The following is a 25,615-nucleotide window of genomic DNA, read 5'->3' as shown; positions in this document are numbered from 1 at the left end:
GCAAGATAATGTTTTCCTTAGCTGAACTGGATCACCTTATCAAGAATATTGTTAAGGTGTTGGAGATACAGGCAGTCCCTGGTTAACAGTGGTTCGGTTATACGCACTTTTCTAGCAACAAAAATCATCAATTTTGGCGTGCCAAAAACCGCTGATTTCTGCTTATCGGCGCTGATAATTAGGTATTGGCACCAATACATGCCTAATAGAGGCGCCGATAACTGGACAATGGTGCTGAAAAGCACAAAAAATTGCTGAAAAAGCACTAAAAATCACTGATTTTTGGTTAGCGGCGATATTTGGTTATCATCACACCCCCAGAACAGAACCCGCCTCCAATAGTCAGGGACTGTCTGTATTCATTTTCCTCGATTGGGCCATCAGGGTGCTAGCAGGGAAGATTGATGACTTCCCTGATCTAGCTGCAGATTTTGCTTCCGATTGGCTTGGAGTTTTTTCGTGCTCAGACAGAGCAATTACAGATTGCTCTTTAGAACTCGCCTCCCTATTTTCTATGGGCGTCCTCAAGAAGAGGGAACTATGATGTTCGTTCACCTCGAAAGGAGTCTTGCCGACTCAGAAGTCGGTTCTACTTTTCGCTCCTTTAGATAGGTCTCACATCTTTTCTCAAAACACAGTGAAGGAGAATCTTTCGGGCTTGCAGAGTAAGTCCACCACTGACTTGTTGGCACAGTCCACTAGACGTCTGAAGGAGCCTATGCCTTTCACATCAAGATCATTCTCCCCTCTTCAGTCTCAGCCCTTTCATGGAGGGAAAGCTAAGGCCCAGCCTCGACCTAGATCAAACTTGCGACCTCCTACGCAGTCCATTAAGGGGTCTTCCTTCAAATCCAACCCCAAGAAGTGAGAAGTTAGTCCTCCATGCCAAGGTAGGAGACAGACTTCTGCTTTATTGGAAAGAATGGGAGAGTAGAGGAGCAGATCCCTGGGTGATCAAGGTTCTCAAGGAGGGCTACTACATTCCTTTCGTAAAGACTCCTCCTTTAGTTACATCTCCAATCACCTTGACAGCATATTCAAAAGGTTCCATGAAGGTTTTGGCCCTCTCTCAAGAAGTCAAATCCCTTCTTTCCAAAGGAGCAGTGGAAGAAGTGCTAGATCCCCATTCAGAGGGTTTCTACAATTGCCTTTTCATGGTTCCAAAGGCCTCGGCGAGCTGGAGGCCTATTCTGGATGTCAGCGCCTTAAATATACTTGTAATGAAGATGAAATTTCATATGGAAACCATTCGCTCAGTCATGTCCTCAGTACAATAAGGGGACTGGATGGTCACCCTGGATATGCAGGATGCGTATTTTCACGTCCCTGTTCATCCAGACTCAAGAAAATTTCTACGCTTCGTTTTTCAAGACAGAATACTACAGTTCCGGGCCTTATGCTGACATTTACAAACAGGGGTCACTCATTCCTTCGCTCTGTATGAGATGGCGAGATCTTCTTCTGTGGGCGGAGGAGAACCAAGTCTCTCTTGTCACCCGGTTCATTCAAGGGAGAATCACATGATTGCGGACGAATTAAGTCGCCTCAGATAGGCCCTTCCAACCGAATGGACCTTAGACCTGATAGTCTGCGACAACCTGTGGAAACTACGGGGCAAAGCCACAGTGGATCTTTTAGCAACTTCGAGAAACCACCGTCTTCCCCTCTTTTACGCTCCGGTCCCGGATCCCCAAGCATGGAGCTTTTAGACTGGACAGACTTAGATGTGTATGCCTTCCCTCCCTTCGGAATGATCAGGGAAGTAATCAACAAGCTTTCGACGCATCAGAACACCTCCATAACCCTAGTAGCCCCATTTTGACTGAACAAGGAATGGTTTCCAGACTTAATTTGACTCTTGGTAGACTACCCAAGACTCCTTCCACAAAAATGGTTTCTGCTCAGACAACCCCACTTTCTCAGATTCCACCAAGGGTTATCCGCTCTGGCCCTGACAGGCTTCAGACTGTCAAGCGCCTTGTCAGAGCAAAAGGGTTTTTGAGACAGGCTGCAGAGGCAGTTGCAAGATGCAGACAAGCTTCTTCCACAAAGCTCTACCAATCAAAATGGGCAGTCTTCAGAAGGTGGTGCAGCTGCCATAACATCTCTTTTTTTGAGACATCTATAAGCCAGATAGCTGACTTTTTGATATTCCTAAAGTCCATCAGGAAGCTATTGACTTCTACCATCAAAGGGTATAGGTCGATGCTCAGCTAAGTCTTTAAGTACAGAGGAATGGATGTCTTCTAATCAAGATATCACCGCTATGTCCAAGAAAGAAAGTTCTTCCAATGTCTCTTGGAACTTAGACGTTGTACTGAAGTGGCTTTCAGGTCCTCAATTCGAACCCCTTCATTCTGTTTCCCTCAGGAATCTCACAAAAAAGACTCATTTTAGTGGCTCTTGCTACTGCAGAGCATATTGCGAGTTACAGGCAGTAGACAAGAGAATGGGTTTTGCACAAGAGGACGCAGTCTGGTCTCTCTCTCTTGGTTTCCTTGCAAAGAATGAAGACCCTTCTAAACCCTGGCCTAGATCCTTAGTCATCAAGAACCTTATGGATATCTTGGGACCTGAGGAAGAAGAAAGACTCCTCTGTCCAGTGAGGTGTCTCAGGTACTATCTTCAGAGGATGGAAAAGATTAGAGGACCTTAGAGCAACCTCAGGTGCTCTGTGTTAAACCCAGTTCACCCACTCTCCAAAAATGCTATATCTTTTTTTCTGAGAGAGTTAATATTAGAAGCCCACTCTCAGATCCAGGAAGAAGCCTTTCCATTACTTAAGGTTAAGGTTCACAAAATTAAGGCAGTCACAACTTCCCTTGCTTTTAAATACAACTTATCTCTTTCCACGATCCTACAGTTGATGTTCTGGAGATGCTAGTCCATATTTACCTCACACTACCTCAAGGACATAGAAACCTTTATCTGTGGCTGGCATGGTGCTGGGAGAGGAAGCATGGGGAATCTCTCTCTTCCTTTGCTATCCACTCGCCTTGACTTAAGGTTTTGAGTCGATTGGAAGCCTGGGGGTGCATTGTACCTGGAGTACCCACCAGTTTGTGTTTTATTAATGATAATGGTTAGCAACCTTTCTATTTCAAATTCATTACTTACTCAATGCTTTGGAATAGGATATGTCCATGCTGTTTCCCACCTCCTAACAATGTGGAATCAGCTATGTAATTACTTGGTAAGTTACTTATATAGAAGTGACATTTTTATGATAGTTTTATTTACACTTACCAAGTAATTACATGATTGGAGCCCGCCCTCCTCCCCTTGCATGGACTTTAGAGCATAAAATGAATTGAGTTCTCTGCTGGGTTGTTTCCTCGAGTCCTGGATGGTGGGCAGGACCTTGTCACCTACACACTAATGATAGTAGTGCTATCACACGAATTTTTAATTTTTAAGCTGCCAGAAGTTAGGGAACCAATAACTATGTAATTGCCTGGTAAGTATATATGGGCAGTTCCCAGTTTATGATGGGGGTTCCGTTCCTATGCCGCGTTGTAAGCCAAAAAATTGTCAAAAATCCTAAGAAAACCTTACTTTTAATGCCTTGGGCATTTTGAAAATGATGTAAACTGCATTTTTATTGAGTTTTTCATCAAAAAACCTCCAAATTTTTATTATTCTGCCATTTTGTAGCCATATTTCTTCTGTCGTAAGCGTTGTAACCCCAGAACGTGCGTCGTAAACTGGGAAATAATTTTTGATGAATATATTTGAAAAGCGTCGTAATCTCTGAATGTCGTAAGCCGGGGACTGCTTGTATAAAACTTTATTTTATCTAAAAAATGTTATTTTTGAACTGCGTATATTGATAGTTCAGAACACTGGAAAACCCTCTCAGAATGCTCATACTTGAATATTTTAATAGTTTTATCACAAAAGGTGCATTTAGTCACAAAAGTGGTATGAAAATACAGTAATTTGTGAATAATTCTCTCTGAAAAATACAGGCAGTCCCCGGTTATTGGTGGTCCGGTTTTACGGCCCTTGTCTAGTGACAACGATAACTGGATTTTCGGCACTGATATGTGCTGATCCCCGGTTATGGGCGCCGATAACCGGACATCAGCGCCGATAACCAGGGATCAGTGCTATTATCACCGATTTACGGTTATCGTCACGCTGTCGGGGAAGGAACCCCCGCTGATAACCAGGGACTGCCTGTACCGCGAAAAGGCGAATTTTCCTCGGATGTGTATATGTGTTCCACAGAGAAATCTGCAAATAGGTGAAGCTGTGGATTCGGAACTGTGAATAGGTTGGGGTCCACTGTATAATGTTAAAATCTTGCTCTTGGGCAACACTAGCCATAGGCAACACTACCTCTTATGGCGCACTAGCTGTTTTGGAGCTAGCTATTTTGGAGCCAGCTCTTTTGTCTTAGCTCTTTTGGGCTTCACCCAGATAAAGATAAGTACAGTCATGCCCTGAACTTTTGCGAGGTTAGGTTCCAGAACCCCTCGTGCAAGGCAAATTCTTGCGTAAGTTTGGTAAGGTCTCTAAAAATGCTAATAAATGCTTATTTCTCAAGTTTAAACACTAAATATGACCCTAATCATGCTCCAAAGTATAAGCTAACTTTTAAATTAAATCAAAGCTACTGTAATTTCATTTAAGAGTTAGCTTAATACATTACCCTTAAAAAAAGAAATAAATAGTTGACATAAAAATAGAGACTTGGAAGAGAATTTCTCTTTCTCCCCTTCTGACCGACCCTTAAAAAAAGAAATAAATAGTTGACATAAAAATAGAGACTTGGAAGAGAATTTCTCTTTCTCCCCTTCTGACCGATTTATTTTTAGAAGTCTTATAAACCTCATTTTTAAGAACTTTATTCTTCGTTTTTATTTGGACTAATACAACTCTTTATTTATTATGTCTTTATGGTTTAGAATGTGTTTGCCACACTAGATTATTTACAGTTCGCAGATGGTACAGGTAAATTTAGACATACACAGAAATAATAAGTTGTAAAAATGTGTGAGTGCTAACTAAGAGAGAGAGAGAGAGAGAGAGAGAGAGAGAGAGAGAGAGAGAGAGAGAGAGAGAGAGAATGTGTGAGTAACTAGAGAGAGAGAGAGAGAGAGAGAGAGAGAGAGAGAGAGAGAGAGAGAGAGAGAGAGAGAGAGAGAGAGAGAGAGTTGTCCTTACATGAGAGAGTGAAATTATTTATCAGTTATTACGGAGACAGAGAGAATAACACGAGAGAGAGAGTTGTCCCTACTTAAAATATCCAGTTAAATTATATATGAATTATTACGGAGACAGAGAGAATAACATGAGAGAGATAAGTTGTTCTTATGTTAAATATCAAAAGATGGAAATTCATGATTCATGAGGGGAAAAAGGAAAAAGAAAGAGAGGGAGAGATAGTATGTAGAAATTCTTTGACGTGCTGTGGGCAACAATTAATATATTTGACAGCTTTGCCCTCACCCTTTAATTTACTATAGAAATGTATATACAGTAAATATCACATACTGTAATTTACTATAGAAATGTATATACTGTAAATATCACATAATTTACTCTAGAAATGTACACATTTTGTAATTACAGTTATATGTATTATTATTATTATTATTATTATTATTATTAGTGTTATTATTATTTAAACATTATTATTATTATTATTATTATTATTATTATTATTATTATTATTGTTGTTATTATTATTATTTAATCTTCTTAATCTCATTAATGTTTGAAAATTAGTGCTTACTATTAGGTAAATCATTTATTTATCATACTAACAAATAAGCCTATACGTACATATAACTAAACATTCTCTCATCTCAGTAAGAGAGAGAGAGAGGGAGGGAAATTATTATTTTTATTATTTAATGTTATTTAATTTACACTTACAAGCTTGAAAACTTATAAATTACATAAAATGTAAACAATGAAAAGTTCTCGTCTGAATTCGCGCAACTCGAATCGTGTGAGATCGAGGTATTACTGTATAGTACACACAATTTTAGAAGCGCTTAATTTTGCAGCTATATCTCAGAAATTAATTAAATAAGTCAATATTTCAAGTGGAATGATAATTACAAAATTCCAATCATGATAGGATAATGATACTTTAGAGTATATGGAATTGTGCTTAATTACAAAATTCCAATCAGGATAGGATAATGATACAGCACTTTACAGTATATGGAATTGTGCTTATCGTATGCAAGGACAGATGCCCGTAGCTGTCCATTAAGTTGAGGTGCCACTATTCACAAAGATTCATTCTGGTATCAGGAGGTTCTAGAAATCTCCAAGGATTAGACATCTGGTAACAATTGTTACTATCCAGATTATGATTGGCTTTGCATTTGTTATTATCCAGATTATGATTTGCTTTGCATTGGAGTATGCATCTGTTTGCCCAGTATAATGTTAAAATACTTCGTTTAGAAATATTTAAATAATTATTGCTCCTTCCTTTGTCTGCTACAGTATTATCAAAAAGCATTTCTTTACTGGGTGCATAGTTAGTGTGTCAGCAAATTCTCAGTAGTTCATCCATCTCACTCTCTGATTATCTTCTGAGATTCTCTTGTCCAGTTATTTTCTTTTAAATCTTGGTGGGCATATAAGAAACACAAAGGACATATGAGTTTTCTTTACTGGTAAGAGTTTTATGCAAATTAATGCACATATGGTAATGCTTGTAGTGCTGAGTGTTAACTTAAATGTTTCCTGTTCGATCCTGTTTTCTGTTCAAATTTCACAGTGATATTTAACTAGCCATTTGTTGGTTGAATGCTTATGTAGTCTCTAATATGCATTCTTGCATTATTTCACCTTGCATAGTTTTTTGTGTTTGCAAATGATTTTGACATTACAGTACATCCGTATCGCTTAGCATTGTGTGTATTTTATAGCAGGTGTTAGATTCCCTTGCAGAGCATTCACTATTGTATTGCTACTACTATCCAGTTGCATCTGAACTTTTGATATTTGCATATGTGCACTATCCTATGTATGGCACTGCCTTTTGTGGAGTATTATGGCCAATCCAAGTGGCAGATATGTCATCCCTAGGCCACACACAGAGCAAGAGGTTATAGGAGTCATTGCATACCTCATTCTCTTTTGCAGTGGACTGTAGCATTTCCTGATGGGTTTTCAACTAAGAGTTAGGTGACAGAGACAGTATCCCATGTAAGGAGTGAGTCTCATATATAGAAGGCAGCAGATACACGCTAAGGTAGTTTTATTGCACATCTTAATAGTCTAAGGTTGTGTCAGGATATCGGCATGCTGAGTTCCAGTACCCAAACTTTTCAATATTCCCATAAACAGATGGACTGCAGAACAAGGTGGACAAATTATACTGTGTCATTTCTACAAGGCATTATGGTCCAGAATACTCATTGGTAATAATTGCTCGCTCTTGAGTGTTCCAAGCAGCAATAGAGCCTGTAAGGAAGCTTTCATAATTGTTGAGTCTTCTTAGGCAACTTAACTTCCGGAGGTTGCATAACAGCTTAAGAGCCCTGAACCTTAATACATGGCTGATGCAGCAGTTCATCAAAAGTTTCAGTGCTGTGATGTGAAGTGTTGCGAAACCTTTATACATTTTTAAAGCAATCTAAAGTAGATAAATCCAGTGACACAAGATGCTGTGTCAGAAATTAGTCATGTATGGCTTTTTAGAGGATTGATTCAGCAGAACAGAGTTGTGATTTCTACAGGCGTTTTGAAGAAGATACCCAGATCATCAGTTGAAAATTGAAAGGAAGTTTTACTTCATAAGAATTCTGTAAGGGAACTAGTCAAACTAGGTGTTAGGCATCATTTGATAATCTTGACCTTAGTAAACCTTGTATCTTAGCCTCTGTTTCAGGGCCTGTGAGTTGCAATGACTAGAAGCTGAGGGCTTGCATACAAAGGACTTTTTTTCTGACTTTCATTGATATTATGACTGTCATGGTGTCAATAGATATTTGTTCATATGCAGAACAAGCCTAGGTCTTAATGTTAGGATAAATCTTCTAGCGTCAACTGGAAATGTGACAATAGGCCACCAAAGGTTGGCACTCCTGGAGGGCCTAGAGAAGCCCAGATGCCAGCCAACTTCTGAGCCTCCGATCCTGAGATAGAACAAGATGGAACTGCCTGTTCCCTCATAGGGGGAGAACCTTCTCCCACAGAGAGAGAGTAGGGGCAGCCAGAGAGATAATACTCTCCTGACCCCTCTCCTGAAGTTTCGAAAGTTGAAGCTATGGAAGAATGGGAAGGAGCAAAATCTTCCAAGGAATAAGAAGCAACTGGAGGAAGCTTGGGCATAGAAGAGGAACCAGAAGGAGACTGAGAAGTGGCCATCGAATGAGGAGAAAACCCCTTCCAAGATGGTGCCGCCTCCCTCCTCCGATGCTTCTTGGCAAAAAATCCTCCACTGTTCAGGAGGCCAAGAATGACGTTCAGAACATGGATTAGTAACATTACATACATTAGCTCTGCATCTGCAGCAAGTAGAATGGGGCCCAGTCTTAAATGAAGCCAAAAAACCAGAACAAGGAAGCCAACAATGCCAGGACATTCCTTTGAGGCTTAGACATGGAAGGCTGAGATGAGTTATGGGTTTGCATGTTCAGATGCAACACAAAAACACACAATAAAAGCACTAAAGCACAGTCACACAGAATAGCACTATTTCATAACAAAAGGCAAACCAAAGAAGAAAATTGGGCAGGAAAACACCGACTTCTGCTAGTAAGGCAGTAAGCAAGAAACTGAGACGTCACAACATTCTTGGGTGAAGGTAGGTCAGTTGTTTCCTCCTATCTCACCCGAGTATCCAAACCCCTTTGCTACCAGTACCTTGTTCTATAATTTTATATGTTTTTTACCAGCTTCCATCTGGCGCTAGAAGGTTTATCCTAATGTTAAGACCGTAGGTTCGTTAGTAATGAAAAATATAAATTAATAAAAAATTTGTCATTTTGTATAATTTGTGAATGCATAAAAAATCATGATTGAAAATAATATACAGTAATCATCTTATTTTTTGGTTTCTGTTACCTGTGCTATGTATTTACAGTATTTTCAGAAGGAGACTTTCAAACATTGTATTCCGTTGAGTTTATATTGAAATTTCTCAATGTCCCAAAGAAGGTTCTTTGCAGAGGCAGATAAATTATGTAAAAGCTGTCAAAAGTTTATTTGCCTCTTGTCAGTGGTAGAGTACCATTGAAATGTTAAGGAAAATAAACTTTGGATGGAAACTAAATGAAATTTGGACATCTTTTATATAATTTACGTGCTGCTATGAAGAAACTCTTTGAGTAAGGTTAGCCGTGTATATTTGCTTACCTGTGTTTGGTAACTGGATTTGATTATCACTGTAATAGAGTGCTCCATAATTCATGAAATGGTAAAAAAAAATGTCAGTTCCTCTCCTGCTTTACTGTTTGGCATTGATTTCTGTAGACTACTGTAGTCTTCCCACAAAGACATCGACAAGTTTAAGTTGAAAGAAATGCAGGCAGTCCCTGGTTGTTGGCGATCTGGTTTTTACGGCGCTTGTCTACTGACAACGATAACTGGATTTTTTGCCCCGATATGCGCTGATATCTGGTTATCGGCACTGATAACCAAAGATTGGCACCGATACCCACCTAGCACAGGCGCCGGGGATGCGCCGATATTCGTCAGTTTCCGGTTATCAGCAATTTTCGGTTATCTCGCCGTCGGAAACAGAACCCCCACTGATAACCAGAGACTGCCTGTATATTGTTTTACATTGTATAGTTCTTATTGCTTTATACATGATAATCACCTTTTAATTTATTTTATATTTTAGTTGTAGGATATTCAAATTTGATGCTTCTCCAAGTGACAAGGTATAACCAGTCATGAGCTGTTCCCCTCCAAATGTGCACCATCTAGTGAATATCAAAGGAACTATCTTGTGTATTCGTTCAGACAGCTTTAAACTCTGGAGAAATTTGATCTCGCCAAAAATAAAATGATCCAAGCTAAACTATTCACTCACAGTAAAATGTAATGTTTTGTATGCAAGGAATTTCATGAACTGTTTTACTTTGTTATTCTTTAGTCTTATTTCTTCATAGTTTAATGTGTAGACATGGTTTTGGCCAGGTAAACTTCAAGGTAGGCTAAGTTGTTGGAGGTAACTTAGTATATGCTGAGATTTTTCCATTATTTGCATTTTACAATTGTCCACACCCTCCTTGGACTTCAGATTGGTTTTTTCCATTATAAGTTTGCATTGGTAGTAATTGTTTTTGTGACATTTGTCTATTGAACAAGACACTTGGCCAAAAGCACTTTACTGGACAATACAGCATACTGTATATAGAATAAGAGGTTTGTACTTATGGAAAAAAAAAATAATGAATATTTGTCATTGTAAAGTGCCAAATGGTATTTTATTGAAATGCAGTAGAAGGAAGTACTGTAGTCATGAAAGCTTTAACTTTTTATGCTAAGGAGTCTACAAAACTAATATGTAAAATAGAAAGTTAGTGATCATTAACCGTATTACTACTTACAGTGGAGTATGAAGCTTTTTATCTTCATTTGGGTCGATGATTATGTGTATTATTTAGAGCTGTGGATTAGCTTTATTTCTGTGTGTATTGTATACAATATAGTATATGGTATATAAGAAAATAAGCTCTTAAGTAGATCAACTGATGTGGCATCTAATATGATAGTATACATTTAAACACTGTTTTGTGTTTAAATTTGTTTTCTCATCTTATTGCTTTCCCTGGCAATTTTTATGACAGCATATTACACAATTTATGCATGAGTAAGATATGTTTGTAAAATTTAAATAATTATGAATGAGCAGAGTCAGGGTTGTCTCCTCAGGGAAGCTTTTAAGTGAGGTTAGTAAATACAGTTTCATATCTTGACAGGTCCCATCAACCAAACACTGATACAAGTATATCATCAAACTCAGTACACAGGAGACTTTCACCTATATGTAATCGTCCATCTGTGTTTACCCGTATAAAAGATAGATGTCCACACTCGGAAGAAAGAAGATATCCTTTGCCCTCACCAGAGAGGCACCCACGTTCAGAAGAAAGAAGATATCCTTTGCCTTCACCAGAGAGGCACCCACGTTCAGAAGAAAGAAGATATCCTTTACCTTCACCAGAGAGGCATCCACGTTCAGAAGAAAGAAGATATCCTTTGCCTTCACCAGAGAGGCATCGACGTTCAGAAGAAAGAAGATATCCTTTGCCTTCACCAGAGAGGCATCGACGTTCAGAAGAAAGAAGATATCCTTTGCCTTCACCAGAGAGGCATCGACGCTTAGAAGAAAGAAGATATCCTCTGCCTTCACCAGAGAGAATACCTCGTTCAAGGACATCTAGGTCTCCATTACATGGGAGAAGATCAAGATCTCCATTACATGGGAGAAGATCAAGATCTCCATTACATAGGAGAAGATCTAGGTCTTCTTTGTGCAGAGACAGGTCTTGGTCTCCTCATTACAGAGGAAGATCAAGGTATAGTAGGTCACCAGAAAACTATCGTAGAACACAGAGATCTCCTGAAAGAGGTCGTGAAAATAAGGAATCACATTACAATTTAGATGAGGTACCTTGGTCAAAAACAGGTAGTGCTTTGGAACCATTCACAGAGTCTGTTAGAAGAATTCGAAAGGAGTGTCAGAAGGAGAAAGATCCAATTTTCCGAGATGCTCTTCTTGACTTGTTTAATACTCATGTTCATGAATGTGAATTGTATTTGCATAAGCCAGATGCACATCCAGATTATTCTAAAGAATATAGGCTGTTTTTGGTTAAGAAAAGAGATTCCATAATGAGTTTGGGTGGTGATCCAGAATCTTTTGATTACATAAAAGAATGGGAACAGTTTTGGCCTCCACGTATGTTTGAACTCTTCCAAGAAAGTTGGAAATCTAAGAAAACACAATGTCTATCTATGATGACTTTGAAGAGAAAAAGATCATCTTCATCTTCGTCATCTTCACGATCCCCGACTCCAGAGAGGAAAAGAAAACACTCAAAGAAAAGTTTACCCAAACCTGAGAAAAAGAAAGTTTTTGATGGGAACAACATACGGAAACCAATGGGCTCCCTTGAAGATACTTCAGACGGTGGTTGTATGCAAGACTTGATGCTCACAAGACTAGAATCAGAGAAGTTTAGAGAAACTAGTTTGCAATCCCAGAGTTTACCATATGGTGAAAAAGTATCTTCACAAAATGTAGTAAAGAAGAAAGTGTTGAAGGTTGTTGAAGTTCTTGGTATATTAACATATATGAAAGAAAAATTGGGTGTATATGGATTACCAGTCAGCATATTGTATGAAAAAGCAGTTGAAATGGAAAAGAAAGGTTTAAATCCAAACACTTTGCTAGCAGATGAAGAAACGGCAACTCTATTTGCTATGTTGAGTGATAAACTCTCTTCTCAAATTGAAGAAGGTGGTGGATCAACCATTCAGAAAGCTATTATTCTTGAAGCACACGCACTTTTGCTTGACTTAATAACTGAAATAAATGAAATTAAGAAGAAAAATAAGAAAAATTTGCCTGTCAACATTGCCCAGATAGCTCGTTTAACATTGGGAAAGACAATATCAGAAACTGTCATGATTATAAAAAATTTCTTGTTTTATGAGGGCTGTTCTAATGTAACCAAGGATGATCTAGAAAATATATATATGTCTGTTAAAGATGAGCAGTTGAAGCTCACAGAGTCTGCATCCTCAAGCCAAAATTATAGGTCCATAGGCTCTCCATCAGGATTTAACAGAACAGAACAGAAGACAGTTGAAAGTAAAAGACCTGATCAAGGTCTCACAAATTTTGTTCTACCTCAAGATAAGCTGAATGAGGAATTCTTCATAGGAAAGAATTCATTTTCAAGTAGAGATGTAGGTTTATCCAAGCTAGCAACAGTAAAAGCTTCCACATCAAAGTTTGACACCCCAGAGGAACTTGATGAAGAGTTCTTTACAGGCAAGAAATTTTTGAAGCCTAGTGATTCTGTAGATAATGAGAGAAATGAAACGACTTTGAAACCTTCTTATGTCCCTCACAGGCATAAACTACCTCCGCCTGCCCCTATAATATCAGAAATATGTAGTTCAATGCTTTTAAAGAATTCTAGTTTACAGCCATTACAGAATCCAGGCTTACAGCTTTTCCAGAATCCTACTTCACAGTTTTTACGGAATCCCAGTTCACAGCTTTTACAGAATTCTAATTCACCTCTTTTACAGAATTCTGCAAGTAAACCATCATCAGCTACTAGTATCCCTAAAGGGCTACCACAAGCAGTAGACTATGATTTATTACGAAAATGTTTAGCAGCTCTACCAAATTTCACCAAATAATTACTCAAGAATGATGGCATTTGCTTGGTAACTAACAAAAGGGGAACAAATGATGCAGTTGATTTGGGCTTAAAAATGTAGAGTACAGTATGTGATACAAATCTTGGGAGAGTTGAACACTGAGTGTAGTTGCTGCATCCTACGAAATGACATTGATATAAAGGAATAAATTTTTCCTTAGTGCACATATTCTGAAGTCCAGTGCTTGCCATTTTTTTTAGAAACAGGAGACTTAGAGAGAAAAAATGAGGCCTAACCCTCAGGAAAACACAAGCATTTTAAAGAAAATGTTGAGAACTCTGTGGTGAACAAAATGGCAGAGAATTCAAATTGTGATGAAGGCAGTGAAATGGCCCACAAATAGAACAGAATAGTGAACACTGCTTTCCACATGATAATTAATGAAGGTAGTGGCCATGGATATTGTGTGGCAATGAAAGTGGTTCCCTTTGGATATTGCGTGGCTTCCAAGATGAGGAGAGATAGTCTGTTCTTAATTCATTGGAATATAATTAAAAGAAATTAAGTTACATACGAGAGAGACAAAATGTAGAGAGCAGGGTTATTATTCCAATGAAATGCCTTTGATTCCATATTATGAAGAAGAACTAGCATACTACATAAGAGAATAATGATCCAGTATGAAAGTGGTACAGTTTGTAGCACTGAAATAAGTACATGACTGTCAGGCTGAATTAAATGGCCTTTCTTGTGCACTTATTGTAAGACAGATTTTTTACAGCATGTGGAAACTATGATAATCATGAACAGAGAAAGTCAGAGTAAGATCTCAGAACTGAGGTAGTTTTGTCACAAGAGTATGAGGTGACCACTCTGTCAGAGATTAGTAGATATGAGGGCCAGCAATGTGAAGGTCAGATGGAGAGGCCTGGAATAGATAGCATTTGAAGAAGAAAATGCACAAGACAGGTGAGAGAAGAAACCCATTAACAATGATGTTTGAAGCTTGAAGATTCAGCAATTAATTTGTATGTTAATTGTACAGAACCCAAAACACTATTGAAAGATGTAAAAGGAGCTTTGAACTACGATTGGCACCTTACTAATAAAGAGGTTCATTTTAGAAGGGCAGAAGACAAAGGATTATAGGTAGAACCAAAGCTTCTACAATTCGATTTATCCATCCATGAACAATAGCCAATTTTGCCATGGTCTGTATAGTTGATTTCTCAACATTTAAAGAGGTTCATGAATGGAAACATGAATGTGCAAGATATTGAGATATGGTCAGATTTATAATAATCTGTTTTGTGTACCATACTGTTCAAGATAGGTGTTGTTACTGAACAGGGCTCATGTATATCAGCTTTTCTGGCCAACTAGTACGGCAGTGGGTGATAATCCGTTAATGGTGGTATCAGCTGTCTTTGGCTCTTGTGCCCAACTATTCACTAATAGAATGGTAATACATTGTATGTATGTCATTCAGTTGTATTGAGGTAATTTCGTTAGAAAAAGGTGTATTTGTGTGAGTGTGTGTGTGTATGTGTATGTATATATTCTTTGCCTTTTCCTTTGTCCCCTAGCTGCTACACCTAGCATTCTTTTTATTGTGCCTCTGTTCATGTTCTTTCATCCATCTTACTTTCCACCCTCTAACAATGTTTCATAGTGCAACTGCAAGGTTTTCCTCCTGTTACACCTTTTAAACTTCTTACTCTGTTTTCCTTTCAGTGCTGAATGACCTCTTGGGGTCCCAGCACTTGGCCTTTGGCCTAAATTGTATATTCTATCTATCGATCTAAATTTGTATCTTTATGGAGCCATTCCAGAGGGCTGTCTTAATTTGTAATAATGGTAGGTGAACATATTGTAAAACTCGGATGTAAAAATTAATAAATGTCTATTGTTTTAGCTCTATTTTTAACCTGTTAAATGTCTGAACTACCACATATTGTGGTAACTATCATATTTATGACTGAGCGTTAAACCATACGAATTGAATTAAATACTGTTTAAGTATTGCGTATTCATGCTTTTATAATTTGATACAGGTTAGCATTGCCATCCGCACTCTGAGGAACGTATGCAGTTTTTATTCCATTTCCATTCACATGGACAGTTGTAGGATGAATTAAGTACTTCCCAGATTTGAGTGTTATGACTATAATTGCTTCTTTGTAGATTAAAAGTGGAAATCAGATGAAATGCAAATGTAACTTGTTCTCTTGAAAAGCAAGCATAGTGTTACCACGACTCCTAAATCATTTAGAGACAAAAGTGAATAATTTTGAGATATAAGAAATATAATTATATATATATATATATATATATATATATATATATATATATATATATATATATATATATATATATATATATATATATATATATATATATATATATATATATATATATATATATATATATATATATATATATATATATATATATATATATATATATATATATATATATATATATATATATATATATATATATATATATATATATATATATATATATATATATATATATATATATATATATATATATATATATATATATATATATTATATATATATATATTTATACATTGTTATTTTTAAAATTACATTGTTATTTTTAAAATTTTACCAAAGTTTTTATAACATTTTGAAGATTACTGAACTAACGAGTCTGTTACTACTATACGTATGTGTGTGGTGTAGGGCTTTGTATTTTATAAATTTCACTGTTTCGCTGTCATCACATGTAAGTGGATCTTGGATGTTCTAAAAGATTTGAGTATTGCTTTTAAGATATTGTACCTGTTGGTTTGTATATTAAAAATTGTCTGCTGCTCCATATTGCCGTGGTTTCTCCCTTAGAGAACATTTTACTCCTTAACCCCGGTGCTAAAATTAGAAATAGTTTTTGCAGTTATCCTTTTTATTTACGTGTCTGCATGAAACGTGTATTTAATTTACTCAGCATTATCACAGTTCATCACTATATTTTCATATTAGCTTTTCCCTTCATCTGGTTACACTTGAAATGTAATCTCTCCTCAGGCCTGTGTCTTGTGCGCTCATTACCAGAATTCCCATCTGGCTTAGGTCTTCATCTGTGTTCTTTTTCCATGGAATCTGGGCCTCCCTTCATATGTTCTTGTTACTTCCTTATCTGCAACTGTTTTTTCCAAATGTTTCTCATCTGGTCACTGGTCCTCCTGTTACACCTTTCAAACCATTTCACTGTCAATTTCTGTTTCAGTGTTGAATGGCCTTAGTTGCTCCAGTGCTTGGCATATATGCCTAAAATCTATAAATCTTTGTGTCTGTCTATCATCTGTGTTTATTTTTCTGTTGCTATGCACGACATCTTTGTAATCTCCTAATTTGTATTTTGTTCTTCCTGTGCACTCCTGGCTTGGAAACTTAGCACTCTAAATGAGTAACTTTTCAAAATCTCCCTTTTGTTTGTCAGTGTCCATCTGTGCTGAATAGAATGAGGCCATATGGATGCTGTATAAGTTTTTTGTGTTCATTATTGGGATATTTACCAGTACTTGAATAGTCTCTCATCCAAGCTATTGCTGATGGTTTTCATATTGCTCTCCAAATAGCTGCTTGACTGTCTAGTACGCCTTTCCCAGTTCCCTCTCTTTTGCATTTGCTTTTCTTGTGTATTAAAGCCATCATAAAACTTACATAATGTACATTTAAATTTATTTTATTCTCTTACACTAATTATTCTTCTATTTCAGGTTATTTGACTGCCAGCAGTTATCAGTAAAGCTCTCCTGCTAATTCACTGTCCTGCTAACACTATAATAAGCTGTCCTTTTCCCATTTTTACTGTAATCTTTTCCTCATTCACTCCCCATGTAAAAAGCTGGCAAATTATGGTTGGTACAGGTGGGGAAGATTGATTGCTTGGCACAAGTGTAACCCACTTCTTGTACGTTGTAGACATTACTAAAGGTTGTTTGCAGTATCCCTTTGGCCCCTAGTAGAATCCACTAACCCACTTTTAACCTTTTATTCTACTTCCATTCCTGCATCTTTACTTCCTGCTTATTGACCAACCACTCCGACTCTATCTTTTCACTGTCTCAAGTGTACTTCATGTAACTGCTGTTATTGTACTGTATTCTCTCTCCTTTCCTGGTATTTCTCCTATGTACTTCACAACACTATATTTTACATTTAATATACTCTAATAATCTCACCCTCTCACCATCCACATGGCCACCTTTCTGATTGTATGGCCAATTTGCTTCCTTTCCAGTTGCTTTAAGCTTTGTTTTTCATGTGTTGATTTTCAGTCCTTTCCATTACCTGTATATTCTTGCATTTTTTTTAAACATTTCTATGAACCCTTTCACTGAATCTGCTGTTGATGCTGTCATCTGCATATAGCAGTTTGGAGGGACCTCTTTTATACTTTATACTTCCTCCATTACTATGATAAACAGCAAGTGGCTGAGGCCCAATTCGTGATGGACGTGAAAAGTTGTATTTCATTCTTCCAGTACTCCTGCCACTGTCTTTACCCTAGATCCTATGTTGTGGAACAGTATATCATCACTACCTCAGCAGATGTTTTTGGTATTTTCTGCCATAGCAGTTCCCACCTCATTTGTTGTCTCAGTACTTTGTGGGTGGTTGATGGCTACCATGGAGAAAAGCCAGCCTGAATTTAGGTGTTGAGTGGGTAAAGGAAAACCATATGGCAAACACATGTCCCCAATAGCAGTAGATACGCACTCTGTGTTCACCTCCTGCGGGGGGAGAGAATTTTTGAGATAGGCCATGTGTGAAGAATGTGTAGGGTAGAAAACCCCTCAGTGGGCCTTGTATGAGAAAAGGCATCGCAAGAATGGCAGTAACTCATCAAGAACCAACTCTCAGCTTTTCTCCCTTGCCACTTATAATTCTTCCTTCACCAAGGCCTCCCCCTCCATTGACAGCCCCAGCAGTTTTGAACGTACCCCTTGCGGGGGCTACTGAGGAACCAGTTTCAGAAGAGACGGTGCTGGACTTTATGGTGAAGAAGGGCCAGACAAGTCAAGTAAAAGCTTTAGGTAAATCACTCCTTCTTGCAGGTTGGGATAGTATTAAGTGTAAGTTAGTGACCTGAGACAGTGAGGGTACCTTCTGGGCAACTTGGGTACCACCAGGGCAGGCCCTCGTTTCATTTATGAATGCACAAGTTTGTTTTCCCATAGGAACAAATACCGAATTATAAAAAAAATTTGGTATTTTTATCAGGATAAAAACTAACTTTCATAAAGGAATTTACCATCCTCTACAGCCCCTTGCAACTCTGATGTTTTCCATCATGAGGGTTTGAGTGATAGCAAATGGGATGATTTACAATATGGATGCAGTAGGCCGTCTCAGGTTGGGTGACTCATAGGAATACCCGATAGTGTTTTGTTTTTCTAGTTAGTGACAGATGAAGAATCAAACCTTCCTAGGAAAAATGCAATTATTTTAAAACTGGTTATTAATTACTCTTGTTCATGTTTTCAAGATGCTGCGTAAATTTTTCCAAGATCTCTTTCTTTTCACATTTTAATTTTTCCACTTTCATCTTAAAAGGAGAAATTTTCATCATACCTTCACGTTTTTTCAGATCTTTGTCATCCTAAATGTTTTCCCTTTTCCCATTGTTCTTCCCAACTCCTCCTCTTTGTCACTGACACCTGCCTTTGAGATTCAGTCTTCTTCCTTGCTTACCCTCTGCAAAGTTTGAAGGCTCTCTCCTTCAGTTTAATTGCATTTGTCACATCTCATTTATTCCACTATGTCCTTTTTTCAGCAGTTTAGATAGAGTATCTTTGGTGTATTTGCTGACAATTTTTCTTAATAGTCCTTTTTGGGCCCGTACACTTTTCAGTGCCTATATTTATATTGATTTCTCTTATTTTTCTATTATTCACGTTTATTTGTTGTATTTCTGTCAGGCCTACCATTTCATCTTTGACCAGTATGCCCATTCTATTCTGTCTGGTTTCACTCTGGTTGACCAGATTTTATACTTCTCTGTGGTTTTGGCGCCAGCTCTTTTTATTATCTTTGTATAATAACTGCAAAAACAAAATTACCCTCCTAAGCTTAATGTTGTGCTTTTTAAACAAAACATCTTAGGGGATATGTTTACAGCTTAGCAACTTACCTACATGTCACATTATGTTTGACAATGGTATTAAAGGATAAATTAAATTTAAAATGACTTTGATAAATGTTAAAATTCTTGAGAGCTTTGAATTAAGATGGCTTCAGTAAGTTCTTGTCTATATGTATTTGGTGATAGGAAAATTTATGGTGTTTTCTTGCGGTGTTTAAAAACGCGCTGTTTTCTTCTATCATAATGGCATCTATGTGTTCCTGTTTTCTCCATTCAAAGTCTACAGATTCACAGGAATACAGAGATGCTATTAGAGGAGAAGATGGAAACAGCAGTATTTTTAAACACATGTCGTGGAAAAAACATCCCTTAGAATTACAAATTATTGACAGATTGGTAACAATACCAGACACACATAGACATAAACTTCTTGAACCTAATTTAATTCAGAACTCAGAATTTTAACGTTTATGAAAACAGTTTTAAGTTTACTTAGTTTTTGAATAACATTGCCAAAAATAATTTAATAATGGTATGTTTTTAAAAGATGTAAACAAATCCCATTGAGTGTTTTGTTTTTTTTGCTGTTCAGACTATGATGGTAATTATGATGTTTTATCAGTTTTTGTACTAACCATTTCTTGTACCTCATTTTAAAATTCTAATCCGTTGTATTCTGAAGAGGAAGGAAGGATGATGGTCCCTTCGAGAGATAAATAAACTCTTTAATGCTTTGTGAGTTTTACGTAATATATGCTTATATATTATGATATGCTATCATGACCAGTCGTAAAGGGAAATATTGAATGTCAAAGATATTTTCTTATTTATGAAATAGAATTGTGGTCTGTTTTTGTAACACACCCCACTAACCCAAAGGCAGTTGTGTGCACAGTATTTCACAAGAATATCGAATATTGTAAAAGTGTGTTTTCATAAAACAATTTTTCATTTTGCATATGTAACAGAATAATCCCACAGTTGTCATACCAGTAGGGTTGGTAGACATGATTGAGTGGTCTCTCTCTCGATCGATCAATCGATCGAAACCCTACCTCTAGCTTTGGAAATTAAACCGTGTTTACAAAAACAGTTTATTTTGCACATCTAACATATGACAGGTTAAAAATGGTAAATAATCATAATACTAAAATGGAAAGAAATAGGTAAATGAATGTCTTCTCAAACATTTTATGTCACAAGAACTATAAGTGGGATTCTTCCCTTCTTGATCCCCAATCACTGTTCAGTCTCCATTCTAATTTTATGTTTTTATGTCACCAGTTCACTTGAGTGGATACATCCCATAGTGGCCATGTTCACTTGTAGGTGTGTCTACACATGACTGTGCATGGGCGTGCATGAGCATGACTATCCATGACGATGTGTGACTATCCATGAAACACCTGTAGAGAGAAATCATCTCCCATTAGTATTGAAATCGACTTAGTTCACATTAACACCATTACACCAAAGAGAAAGAAATGTTGAAAGAAACGATAGCAAAACGATAAGCCACCAAAATGTGAATTTACTGTTTTATCTTTAACACTCACCAGTACAGCAGGGAACCTGGGCCCCAGAGTTCTCACACTTTCTCTCCTCCCAAACAAATGTATGGCTTTCTGCAGAAGCTCCAAGCACTTACCCTAAAAGCCCCTCTTCATTTCACACAAATGCACAAACCCCTTTCTTCACGACACACCCATATTCGGGTTCTAACCGGACAAAGCTTCCAGAACATTTGAGAAAAAATGCTGACGAGTGCTTCTGCTAACGAACCGCTGACACGGGTGACATTTCATTCAGTCACCCTGGTGCTGAGCCTGCAGATCATTGGGCATTCGCCTATGCGCCGAAATGCACTGAATGCCACAAAACACTGTACTTCCAGAAACACACAGGAATAAAGATATCCCCACTGCACATGCTCAGTTCCTCATTTGTTGTTTTGCGTTATCCATATTCATTTTTGGCAAAAAGAATCCAAATATGATGATTGTGGTGATGGGAGAAGAGGTATTACATTAGAATTAGTGGGCTTGTATTGAAAAACACATTTTGTCATAAAAACATAAACCCATTAACCATAAGATGCCTGTATCACAATTTGGATAGATAGGGGAAGGCATACCCACTCCAAAGTGTGCTAGATAGAATGAGGAAAGAAGATGCAATTTGTTGGAATTCTGTCTTCAAAAAGCAGGAGGGTCAAGTGAGGATTGAAGGTTTGGATTCCATAGTACCAAGTCCAGATGTCCATGGTGCTAAAACAATGGTTAGTGCTTCGTAGAGAAATGGATCAGAAAGCCTGAGTACTCAACAACCCCAAGAGGTGTGAGGTGCTATTCCAGTAGCACCATGCCTCAGGTTGTGCAAAATTAGGTCAAAGGCAGGAAGGAGATTTTTCACTGCCCTACTGTGACAGTTGTCATCACAGAAGACATTAGTAGAATTTTGTAAGTTATGTCTCATATAATATCAGAAGGAAGTGTTGTGTTGTACTTGCAGGTTCCTGCCTATAGGATAACTAGCTCCAAATCATGTTTGAAGGCTACTGAAGTTCAAGATGGTATTCCTGGAGACTGGAGTTCTTGTAATGCCTGTACAGTGTAACCTCAGTTTTCATAAGTAATCCATTCCAGAAAATCTGACGAAAACTGAATTATATGAAAGCTGAAGCAATAATTGGCATAAGAAATAATGTACAGTACATCCCATTAATCTGTTCCAGCCAAAAATACTAAAAAAAAATACATTATATAGAGAGCAACTATAGTTTTACATACCGAAAACAATGAGAAATAAATATAAATGAATAATGAACATTTAACATCACTTTCACCTTTATTGAAGACTTGTTGGCATATGGAAGACAGCGAGGAGGGGAGAGGGGGGGAGGAGGAGAGGTTGTTTGGAAGGGGAATCCCCTTTATAAGGACTTCTGGGGTTACTTCCCTTCTTTGTTTTTTACTGGTACTAGGACCAGCTTGAGAGTCTCTTGGACCCCTGTTGCACAAAATAGATTTGTCTAAAATGGATCCAGGCATTGTCACTGAACATGTTGCAGACATGGCTTGCAGCAGCTTTGTTAGGGTGATATTTCTCCAGAAAACTTTGCAACTCATTCCACTTGGCACACATGTCCTTCATCACTGAAGAAGGCACATTATCCCCCATCTCTCCCTTCTCCTCCTCCTCTGATTCCTCATCTGCTGTCTGTTGCTGTTCCAGTTGAAGGTGTTGCGGCTCTTCACTGGTTAGCTCTTCCCTGTACTCATCCAACAACTCTTCCACATCAGCCACAAGTACGCCACTTTCGAGCTTTGCTACGAGTTTTTTCTTGAATTCAGTCGTGTTTCTTGTCTTCGTTATTGAAGGGCTGCCACTCAGAACTTTCTTTGGCCCCATGGTGGCTTATCTAGCAGTTGGACTCAATCAAAAAGCACAAAAAACAATGGATTATTACAAAATGTTTTGGATGAATGCGCAGGGTGATGCTCACTCAACAAGAAACACAGGCAGACTGGGTCACGAACACTTCAGATGCTTTGTGATGCACGTGGTCAGGCGGATGAGTTTGGGACGGAGCATTTTCAATTGTACGATAACCGAGCGGATGTACGAAAACTAGGGCATACGAAAGCCGAGGTTTGACTGTATCAAGAAAAAGCTTCAGTGACAAATAGGGGGGAAACAGCTGTCCACTGTCAATCAACAAGAAAAATGACAGTTAGGAACAGGCTGGAGGATCTATAGAATTGTAATTGGTTGGGCACAGAATTTTATCTCATTCATTTCTAAATATATCTGTAGGCCTAGTAGTACCTCTCATTGAAGCACTAAAGTTGACATTTTATGGAATTTATATGGATATCTTCAAACAATTTGAGAATTGCCCAAATACACTTTGTAACTAACTTGTTGAGAGCTTCTGCCTCTTCCCTGGAAACCTTGAGTATTTAGGATTCTCAAAGACTCGTGAATAGGCAGTGACATAATTGATGGGTTTGTACAACAAAATATGTTTAGTAGATATGAACCTAGACTTTATGCATAATTGAATGCAGTCCTTTTTATTGAATTTCCTTACTAATTAATGCAATCCTCTTTACTGAATTTTCACACCAATGCCCTGAAAGGATTTGGGTTATACTTCTCTTGAAGAATCTCAGTTTGCAGAAAAAGCTGGTAAACTTTGTAAATTCTTAGTTGTTTGTTTATGAAATTTGTTAGCACAATTAGGTAATGTTTTCAATAATTTTTTTTTTTTTACAAATTTTAGTTATAAAACAGTACAATAAAATTTAACAGAATACATTGAAGTAATTTACTTAAAGGGAAATTCAAGAAAGACTTGACCAGAGCAAGGATGGAGTGTAAAGGTAAGTACTGTATTTTTTTTGTCTTTATTTATAACCTTGTCTACTGCCCAAATTTTGTTGTTAAGAAAAATATTAGTCACTCTAATTTACACTTAATACCATAAATATATGTTGATACTCTATTGGGCAAAGGAATTTTGATTAATTCATGTTTGATAAATTTTTTGCTGCAATAATTTTTCTTGATTTTAGAGAGCAAGGAAAGTGATTTCTTGTAAATGTAGGTGCATTTGTGCTGGGGTACATATACTGTACCCTGATAGTAATGTTCTGAGTGACTTTTTTTTTTTTACTGGGTACATGGTAGTATGTTGCATTCAAATATAACTTCCTTAGTCATTTACTGTTGCCACTAGTGAATGAATCTTGTGATATTTTGGGGTGCTTTAATTTTTCTAACTTACAGATTACTGCAGTAATGAGATACGTTTTTAATAATGGTTTAAAAAACAATGGCAGTTTTGTTACTTCAGTGATACATATGTTCACATACAACAAGGTATTGTAAGGCAGATCATAAAAATTGTAGAGGTCAGATAGGTTACTGATGAGGCCAGATTGAGATGACAGAATTTTTAAGGAATTGTAGATGACTTTTCATTCCCATTATTCAAACATTATTCAACTTGTATTTTATAAAAATTTCTTCTAGTGTACAAACTTGCTTACAGTAAATTACAGTATGTACTATTTTTCTCAAAACAGTAATAATTTATAAATAGAAAAATAAAAGTTATAAGATTCATATATAATTTCTTTAAAAAACTAGGCTCATACATGATATTGACATTACACTTATTTTTACGCGTCTGCACGGAGTACACCTACAGTAACTTAATAACTAATGATAACTTTTTTATTAATATATGTACAATAATAAACACTGCCAATCATTTCGTTTTTATTGGTATTTAATCCACCGGCTGTGAATAGTTACTAATGTTATCAGATACTGAATAAAATCCGTGTAAGTTCTAAGAGTTTTTTCATTCTACCCTCATTTTCTTTTTTAGGGGGAGGCTACTAAATGAATGTCTAGTTGATAATATACTAAGATTATACATTGTAAATAACACTCACAACTGCTAACAGTTTTCAAACTTTAGAAATAAACTTGAAGGAATGATAGAATAAAGTAATAATCATCATCGCAGAGACCATTCAAGCCACTTTATGTTTCAATTCAAATAATCTTGGAAAAACATTATATGAGTCTTTAGACATTTCAATACTCTACAGTTTCAAGGATAGAAGTAAGGAGACAGTGTGTACCTTTATAATTATATATAAAAAGTAGGATCTAATCGTGTATTTTCTCCCCTGAAGGTACAGGTATTTCTTTACTATTTACATGATTTTCAGAGCTGAAAAGATGATTTTGTTGTAGTCAAAGTATCCATCAAGTTAATGTAATTTCAACAAGGTATTTGTTACGAGAAAGTACTTTTATCTAAAAGAGAGACTTTTAGGAAGCTAATGTACTTTAATTAAAATTTAGACAACTTTACCAAATTTCAAATGTTGAAAAACTGTAGAAGCAGATTTTGTCAAATATTTCAATTGAAAGTTAATACAGTACACTAAAACCAAAATGAAGGTGAAATGATGATAAGTTTCAGACAACCTGGCTTGGTGTTTGAGGTAAATTGATATTGAGAGGAGAATAATTCAAGTTCCTCTCATTTGCTGTATCTGGGTATCTGCAGTCTATTTATATCACCCTTAGGTTTTTAAGGTTTATGCCCTGTACTGTTGCTAAACTGTATTGAAAAAAAATTACTGGACAGCAA

The 25,615-nt window shown here is 37.0% G+C and overlaps 1 protein-coding gene across 2 annotated transcripts in view; it reads left to right on the top strand.

Annotated features, from left to right (window-relative positions):
* LOC136825412 (uncharacterized) overlaps nt 1-15,234 on the top strand; it is a 43,711-nt gene extending 28,477 nt beyond the window's left edge. For both annotated transcript variants that reach the window (XM_067081785.1, XM_067081787.1), the window contains one exon: nt 10,905-15,234. In XM_067081785.1, coding sequence (XP_066937886.1) covers nt 10,905-13,362 — 2,458 coding nt within the window. In that variant the 3' untranslated portion in view covers nt 13,363-15,234. The remainder of the gene's footprint in view (nt 1-10,904) is intronic.
* Nucleotides 15,235-25,615: the final 10,381 nt, after the last annotated feature.

Source organism: Macrobrachium rosenbergii, chromosome 37 (genome assembly GCF_040412425.1).
Source record: "Macrobrachium rosenbergii isolate ZJJX-2024 chromosome 37, ASM4041242v1, whole genome shotgun sequence".
Taxonomy (NCBI): domain Eukaryota; kingdom Metazoa; phylum Arthropoda; class Malacostraca; order Decapoda; family Palaemonidae; genus Macrobrachium; species Macrobrachium rosenbergii.
The sequence above is the reverse complement of the archived record's forward strand: the minus strand, read 5'-3'. Positions and strand labels throughout refer to the sequence as shown.